Here is an 8,422-nt window from a genome sequence, read left to right as displayed (position 1 = left end):
ACTCTTTTTCCAATTCCTCTTCCATCCAAACAAAGCATTATCAAATCATACCGAGAAAACCAGACATGATCAATATTCTCGTGCATACTCGACAGAAAAAATGTTCCTATAATACCATCATCACCTTACGATATCTCAAACAGATTAAAAGTCTTGGACGGAGAAAGCCAAGCCATCTCCGAGAGACATGTAGAGACCTAGTATTACATCTAAACCCCGATGTCAAGCCATCACTTAGAAGCACATCTGCGCCCACTCACCAAATGCGACTGTAGTTTGCACACAGAATGAACCATCGCCTCTTTGTAGTAGTAAAATCTGAGAATCAGACTCGGACGTACCAACTATAAACACATACGTGCGAGAATATAGGTACTATAAACACAGAGACAGGGCCAAAGAGGCAAAATCCATCCTTCGCACAACTGCAAGGAAAAGCTCATGGACTTTGACCTTACCACGAGAGTACTTTCTACTTCCTTTCACCTGGGATTCTATTCTGAAAAGCATGCGAAGAATACGGTTCCTAGAATGACAGGCAACGTTCACAAGATGCTTATGTGGGTGGATTGGATATGTATATATGCAATACCGAACCTTCCCTACACATCGGGATGTAATCTACAGAACACCAAACAGCCGTAACATACCACACACCCAAAACCCACTCAAACATCCGTACTCCCCGGATCCCTACCCATAAAAATACTATAAACCCTCCTCGAAATACTCGGTCCAATCCTCTTATCCGTAACCGCACCTATATAAAATCAGTTTTCACCCTTCCACATCACTCAACCCCTCTCCTCTCTCCTCTCCCCTCTCCCCACTCCACCACCACCAAAAAGAGAAATCAGAACTCACCATTCCTATTAGCAACCTTCCTCAAATCCTCCAACATCCCCGGTCCATGCTGTTCAAACCCCCTAATCAGCGCCGGCACATCCGGGTACTTGCCCGCAATACCATACGCGCAAGAACTCGTAAGGCGCAGAATCTCCTGGAGCATCTTGACGAAGGTGTCTTCGGCGTCGACGCCCGTTTTGACCTGCCCGGATTCCATGCAGAAGGCTGTGTCGAGGGCTTCTTTTTCGGCGCTGGATTGTGTTAGTGAGGGGGCAGGAAGGAAGGTGGAAGGTGGAGGGGAGAAAGAGGAACGGGGAAGGGGAGTTACCGGTAAGGAATCGTAGAAATATGCTGCGTAAACGCCATAATCCACTCCGCAGTCTCGATCCTCGCCGCGGTATGGTGTATCAACGCCTCGTGCACGATCTGCAACTGCAAAAGCGCCTCTTCAATAATCTCCTCATCCACATAATCCGGAATTTTCTTCTTTCTCTGCGTGCCTGTCGGAGGAGCTAGATGACTGTTAACCGCCGCAGCGAACTGTTTATTTTTATTGCCTTTGTTCTTCCGGGACCATGGTAGCATGCCCTCGATGAGATAAATCAGTTTGGCATTTGGATGTTGGGATTTAAGTTGCAGAACGTGGTGGTCGAGGTTGTTTTCCTCGTTTCCTAAAGCCAGCTCGACGAGTACTTTCATTTCCATGACGTATAAGATGTGATTTTCTGGTTTGATCACCAAAGGCACGGGTTCCCAGTGGCCTAATTCTTCATTGTATTGCGAAGTGACTTTCCTCTTCCACTTCACAATGGGCTTCGAACTGTTCCATTCTTTGAAATCAACTTGCAGTGATGAAGCCATCTTTTCGACTTGTGCTTTGATAATTGGATCAATAGCCGAAGCGACCTCAATAATCATCTCTGGAGTTGATACCTTCTTGTCAGTCTTTGCAGTATTGACTTTAGCAAGCTCTTTAGCGAACTCTTTCTGTCGATCAGCTTCTTTTCTAGCCAACCGTTTCCTTTCCTTTTCTTCTTCTTTAGCAGCTTCCTTTAGTTGAGTTGCTTTCGCCTTATCTCGAGCTTTCTCTTCTGCGGATTTCGCTTTTTCCAATGCCTTCTCTTCAGCAGTCTTGGTGTTTACTTTCGCTTTCTCTGCGCCACTTCCAGTTCTGCTTATCGGTTTCACAACTTTCTTGCCCGTTTTCTCGGCTTCTCTTGCATCATTGTATTTCCTTAATGCGGCTGAACTTTGGTAAGTAGTTGATCTTTTCGGTAAGGAAGAAAAGTCGTGCAGCTCCGGAAATCCCTCCTCGTCATCCGTCAGAGAGAGAAATCCATCATCATTGACCGTAGATTTAAAGATCGCAGTTGTTTTGCCCGTAACCGGCTTAGTCTGAGAGACACTCTCTTCATTGTCACTACTTATCTCCCAAAACCTATCCGACCTATCCTTAGCCTTGTCCTTCCTCTTCTTAGTTATATTCTCATATGGATCAGGCGAGCTCGTAAAAACAATCGGATCGAGATCTACGACATTTTTCGTAACTTTTGCCTTATTCGGTTTTGGGACCGGCGGTGGCTTGGTTTTTGAGGGTTCTATATTCGATATCGATCGCTGGTATGGGCGTTCCTTTGGCGGAAGTAGCGCTGGGGACGATGAAACTCGTCTTCTCTTTGGGGCAGGTTCTTGTTGCGCAAATGAATCGTCAAAGTTGACAGTACTATCAAAGTCATCGGAGAGGAGGAAGAAGTCGTTTGCTCCCGAATTTTTTGAAATTGATTCTGCGGGTTTCGATGAAGTGCTGACTTTTGTGACTTTTGTAAATGAAGAGGCAGAGGTGTTTGGTGGTTCGAGCGATCGTTTGGGGAGGCTGTATGTATCGGGTCCCAGTCCATCAGAGGATATTGTAAACCAATCATCCTTCTCTACAGGCTTTGTCGCAGACGACAATGCTCTCGCAGCAGCTGCAGCACCTGCCAGACTTCGTATCGTGTTATTTTGTCCATGCTCTTTGTTTGCAACAGGCTTTGGTGACTGGGGAGGTGGACTGGAAGAAACTAAATCAATTACGTCTCCTGGCATGTCACTATAAGCGCTCCATGAGTGTGTAGCGAGAGGTTTCTGAAAAGCAATTGAGGAGAATTGTGTCAAATGGGAATCAAAACATGTTGTTTTGCCTCTCTAAGTTGTCGTTATCGAGGACGCGACGCGATAACAGTTAGCTCGCGCAATCACGTGCTGGCCTATCCGCAACTTCGTATCCAAATGACTTGACACCCATCCCGACGTTCATAGATAACAAATGTTAAGATCTTGTGAACTTTAAAGATGCACTGAAATTAGTAGTCTATTGATCAATGTGCACTAGCAGATTTGACACTAATAGACTCATGAGCAATTCGCAGGTGACGCTCTAGCGACCTCTCCTCCACGTAAGCTCATAATTTTCGAATTTTCAATCCCTTAGTCGCTAATAACCAATTTTACTACATAGCTATAGCGTAAGCCTCCAAATTGTATAGTGCTTTACAGGTTTTATACTCTCGCTCTTCGCGCATTTCATGCACTATATAAATTGGTTTCCACACTCCTACCTACTTATTCCCTCAGCTACAGTAGTAGTATCACGATATGCACAACCATAGAGTAGACAAGCTAACGGCAATTGATATCCGTTAGAGTCGGTTCGTCCCTCCAAGTCGTTTTAGGTCGTTTACTACGAAAGACCTCCACCTCGGTAGCTCCCACAGTTAATTCACTTAGTCGTGAAGAAGTAATGCCTCTACCTTTCCCTTCTAACCTTAAATATGACCTCGAGATTGGTATTTCCATAGACTGCATATAACAGGAACTCATATGACCCGTGGAACGTAACCTGTTTTGAGCTTTTGATTTATTGAACGTACTCCCTCCGATCTGATAATTGATGCGCGCATACATGGAATACACAGCCACCACCACTCTCCCATCACACTATTCGCAAATCCCCACCTCCCATTAACCTTCTTACCACAAATGCTTCTCTTCACTATCAACTAAATTATCACGGCCTCGTCTCACAATATGTCATTCGGCTTCAGCGTCGGAGACCTAATAGCCACTTCGGAGCTGCTAATCAAAGCCCACAACTCCCTCCGGGACCATTCGTCTCCTTTGGAGCTAGTCCATCGCATCGAAATTATTAGCAGTTCCTACCTCGAAATCGAGCGTATCGGCCTAGATAACTTCACTGAGCCAGAAGTCCAGAACATTGAAGAGATTTCTGGCATGTCGAAAAGCTTGACAATGGATATCCTCCGCCATTTCCCCGAACCCACGGAACAGGAGCGGTGGCAAAACCTGAGACGAAAGGAGAAGGAGAAGGGACTGTATCTTGAGTGGGCGGCATTGGCTGGAACGCTGGCGCAGGCTGTAGCCGCCGTGCTGTTGGAAAACGCGAATAGGTAAAGCTTGAGAGACGGGCAGATGACGGTAGGGAGATTGACGATTGTGCAGGAGGATTGCAGCCCCTTCAGTGAACGCCAACACACATTCCGCTCGTAAAGCGAGTCCTCGCCGCGTAGACACGAGACCCCCACGACCTCGGACATGTATCCTGATAATCAGCATGGTAGTTTGTTTCATAACGCTCAGCTGTTTCTTAGGCATCTATTTTACCGTGAATAAGAGCTACGGGTATAGCATGGGCGATGCGTTTACGCTCGCTGGATTTGTTGTTGCGGTGGGTGCGATGGTGTCTTCGGGAACGATGGCACTTCACTATCCACGATGCGAGTGTTGGGGACGGGGGAAGGAGGGGAGGGTGGAGATGCAACGTCTTATGAGGGAATCTGAATAACAGGGAATGTGTGTAAGTGTGGTGGTGTGATGCTTATGTAAAAAGGTTTGTTGATGAAGGTATGTTGAGACTTTTCTCGACTTTAGTCAAGTGATATAAGTTGAATACTAATGAATTACACTAAAAGAGTATTATAAATTCAGACTACATACTTGCATCCCTTTTAAAGCGTATAGGTTGACTTCAATAAAGAGGACTTTCCAGAGCTCAAACCGGGTTCAAGAAAATACACATCGCAGCATCACAAATTACACTTACTTAAATCTTACATTGCCAAACCGGTGAAGTCCAAAGTAACGCTTCATAATTATCTATTCGCTACCTACCAACTTTCACCCTAATATACATATTTTTCATTCGGGCATCAACCACCTAAACCGTGCCAAGCACCCCTAAAAATATCCCAACACGACAAAAGAAAGTGATTTTTGTATTTCAGTCACACATCTACATCTACAGAGCAGTTGCTTCGTTTCCCTCGCTTGCAGGCTTCGCAACGCCAGTATCAGACTTGGCGATGCTTTCCTCCTTGCTTTCATCAGCCTTAACATCTGGCTTGCTCTCCGTGTCTGCTTTCTTCATGGTGGAAGGGTCTACACCCTCGACGTCTGGGTGGGGAGGAGCGACACCTGCGTCTTCAGGGGAGTTGATCTCGTTTCCAGCGGCGTCAACTAGACGAGTTCTAGTCTCGTAGCGAGTCTTGAAGCTCACTTTTCCTTCTAATTCCTTGACTTGTTCTTCGTTCAAAAGATTTCCGTCTTGATCTCTGTACTCAACCTTTTCCTCGCGCTTGACAATTTGTTGTCCAGCAGGTAGAGGAGCTTCTGGTGGTGGGGAGACAACTGGTTCGGCTGGAGCCTCTGACATGCCGACGTGCTCGACAATTGGCTTCTGTTCACCTGCGTTTGGTGGAGGTGCAACGGCAGCCTCAGATGGCTGAAGAGGCGATGAGGTTTTGTGAACGTTGTCAATCGACTTTGAAATTTGGTTGGAATATTGAGAGTACTAGATATGGTTAATACAAAGATCCTACTGATTGTTTGATGATGCTTACCTCGGTCAGGAAAGTGTTGCAATCAAAGTCCCAAGACTCAAAGAGCTTGACTTTGTTGCAGGCAGACTGAGTCCATGGATTACCGTATGCAAGAGGAGAGTAAAGTCCAAAGACGACAACGCTGAGAGCCAAAAAGATGACTGCGCCAAGACGACCAATGAACAAATTCTCTCGGAGACCGATTCCAGGAATACGAGCAGTAACATAATCGTAGAGCTGGCAAAGGGCGATAACAGCAAAGTAGAGTGCTGGGAAGTAGTGGTGAAGGAACAATTGTCTTTGCATGAGGTAAAATGGGAAGTAGTGGAAAGCCCAGCCCAAGACCATGGTACCAATTTCGTAGTCGAAACGCTTGAAGATCGTGTTGTCATAATCTTTGAAACCACGTTGCCATCTAAGGACTGCAAGACCCTTAAATGCAACAAAGACGAGGATTGCCAAGGTAGAGCTCCACCAGATAATTGGGTTACCAATGAGGTAAATTTGACGGTGGTCTTTACCCCAGAAGTTGATACCACGTTGAAGAATTGGCCAAGAAGGTGGACGAGAGTCCCATGCGTGAGATTCAACAAGACCAGCATTTGTGTGCCACATGACCTTTTGCAACTCCCAGAACTTGCCGAAGAAACCAGGATTTCTGTAGTTGACCTTCTCGGCGTCCTCACCAAGTTGAGGGTGCTCGTTTTGTTCGACATACCAGACACTGTTAGGAAGAGTTCCACCCTTGGCGCAAGTAACTTCTTGTTGCTCAGATGCCCAATCTGGAAGCTTGACTTTGTGGGAGAAGAGTACACAGCCAGTCATGACGTGAACAAGCTTGAACTTTGTCTGAATCGTACGAACGCGTTTCTTGGCTTCCTCGCCATCAGACATACTCTTGATAATTTCAATACGGAAGAAATCATTAGCATCTCCTTCGAATCCTTCGTAACCGTAGGCCGAAACTTCATTTTGCCATTCAGCTTCGGTGACAGGTGGCCGAACATCGTGAGAATGAAGTCGTCGGTGGGTTGGGGTGTGGTACAGCTTGACAGTATCACCGTTCTTGATAAAGTTTACAGGGCTGATGTTGTCCCATGCAAATGATCCATTGATCGCGTTACCAGCGGCATCCAGAGGCTGAGTGGTGTTTTCCAATAGCCACAAGTTGTTCTCGTCTTTGTGTGGGTAGAGAGTGATTTGCTGTTGCTTACTTCCGGTGGGGTACATGAGGTTGTGCGAGTGCAAGTATCCTCCTTGTGTGTTGTGGTGTCTAATGCTGACTCTGCTTCCGAAAGCAACATCAACTGGAACATCTCCCATAGCCTTGGAGTTAAGAGTCGCCTGAAATTCGGAGCTCATGAATCCGTCTCCATCACCTGGGTTCGTAAGGCAGAGGAAATGAATGGCGAACATGGCCATGTAGAATGCGATAGGAATTACGATGAGGCAGAATACTCGTGAAACAAAGTGCTTGGCGAAAAGGCGCTGTAGAAAATTAGCATACATTCTTTGACAGCAACTGGAAAACTTACAGGAGTGACTGTCTTAACATCTCCGAGAAGAACCCACAATTGGAGAAGGGTCAAACTTCCAACCCAGGCAATTGTGAAAAGTCCGACCCATTTGACACTAGCTGTTGCGCCCAGACCCAAACCAGTCATTGCAAGCCAGAACCACCATGTTGGAGAAAAGGCCTTGGAAGGTCCTTGCTCGTGTTGATTCGTAAAGGATGTAAATGCCAATGCAGTGAAAGCTGTCATAATCATAAGGGGAGAATCGAGGAGGATCAATCGTGCTTGCGTGAGAAGGCCGTTTTCTAGTCCAATTAGCAATTGACCAGCAATTTCAGTTGCATGTCATACCAAAAATAATCAAACAAGACCCGAGTGTGGCAGTCATAGTTCTGCATCCAGATGCTTTCAGGGTCAAAAACATGGTTGGGACAAGCAGTATTCCGCAAATAGCGGGCAACAGTCGCATAGCCACATATGGTACACCAGGCTCCAAATAATCTTTTCCAATATCCTTAAAGTCGAAGTTGCCATCGAATCCAGCTAACCAGCCAGCGAGCGTAAGGAGTAGTTTTGCGAGAGGTGGATGAACATCCATGAAGAATTTCCCCTTTATGTATTTTGATGCGAACCCTCCGAAACTGTAAACATTCCTCATTAGCACATATCATCGAATCTGCAATTGCAAATACATACTGGACTTCATCAAACACCACACTGCTTGGCTGATATATCCGGAACAATCGAACGATGGTTGCCAATACCGTAATGGTGAGCATAATCTGGTAATCCGATCCAGGTAGCAGGAAAACATCATGATCCACCACCCCCTCCGACGTATAATCCACAGGCTTCTTCGCGATCCTAGCTGGAGGAGGTTGAGGACTCCTCGATGCCCTCACGGAGCCCGTAGGCGTCTTCGCTGGTTTCGCCATGGTTGCGATCCGTGTAGTTGATCAAGGCTGAGAAACAAAGAGCTTCAACAGCCAGCGCGTCGACTCCTGAAATACAGCCAACCCCGATATAATCGTGGCACAATCAAATGAAAGAAATAAATCAAATTAAAAGTGCAGCATTGGAAGGTCGAAAAAGTGGTGGTCGACTAGAGAGGTGCCGACAAAAAAGGTGTTCGTGTTCAGGAGAAATTTCCCCAGCGCCGCGCATCCCTTACACGAGGGATCAAGCCAG

The 8,422-nt window shown here is 46.2% G+C and overlaps 3 protein-coding genes across 3 annotated transcripts; 1 reads left to right on the top strand and 2 right to left on the bottom strand.

Annotated features, from left to right (window-relative positions):
• Positions 1 to 668: 668 nt before the first annotated feature.
• GLAREA_10882 (uncharacterized protein) lies at positions 669 to 2,931 on the bottom strand (the record flags this gene model as incomplete). The annotated part of the gene is made up of 3 exons (XM_008079982.1): positions 669 to 760; positions 865 to 1,097; positions 1,175 to 2,931. The coding sequence occupies 3 exons, from the start codon at positions 2,929 to 2,931 to the stop codon at positions 669 to 671; spliced, it is 2,082 nt and encodes a 693-aa protein (XP_008078173.1).
• A 981-nt stretch (positions 2,932 to 3,912) lies between these two features.
• Positions 3,913 to 4,687, top strand: GLAREA_10881 (uncharacterized protein; the record flags this gene model as incomplete). The annotated part of the gene is made up of 2 exons (XM_008079981.1): positions 3,913 to 4,292; positions 4,345 to 4,687. The coding sequence occupies 2 exons, from the start codon at positions 3,913 to 3,915 to the stop codon at positions 4,685 to 4,687; spliced, it is 723 nt and encodes a 240-aa protein (XP_008078172.1).
• A 453-nt stretch (positions 4,688 to 5,140) lies between these two features.
• Positions 5,141 to 8,169, bottom strand: GLAREA_10880 (MIR; the record flags this gene model as incomplete). The annotated part of the gene is made up of 5 exons (XM_008079980.1): positions 5,141 to 5,692; positions 5,742 to 7,208; positions 7,256 to 7,539; positions 7,586 to 7,875; positions 7,931 to 8,169. The coding sequence occupies 5 exons, from the start codon at positions 8,167 to 8,169 to the stop codon at positions 5,141 to 5,143; spliced, it is 2,832 nt and encodes a 943-aa protein (XP_008078171.1).
• Between the last annotated feature and the right edge of the window lie 253 nt (positions 8,170 to 8,422).

The sequence above is a fragment of the Glarea lozoyensis genome, assembly GCF_000409485.1.
Source record: "Glarea lozoyensis ATCC 20868 chromosome Unknown GLAREA12, whole genome shotgun sequence".
Taxonomy (NCBI): Eukaryota; Fungi; Ascomycota; class Leotiomycetes; order Helotiales; family Helotiaceae; genus Glarea; species Glarea lozoyensis.
Note: the sequence above shows the minus strand (reverse complement) of the source record. Positions and strands in the feature narration are given on the sequence as shown.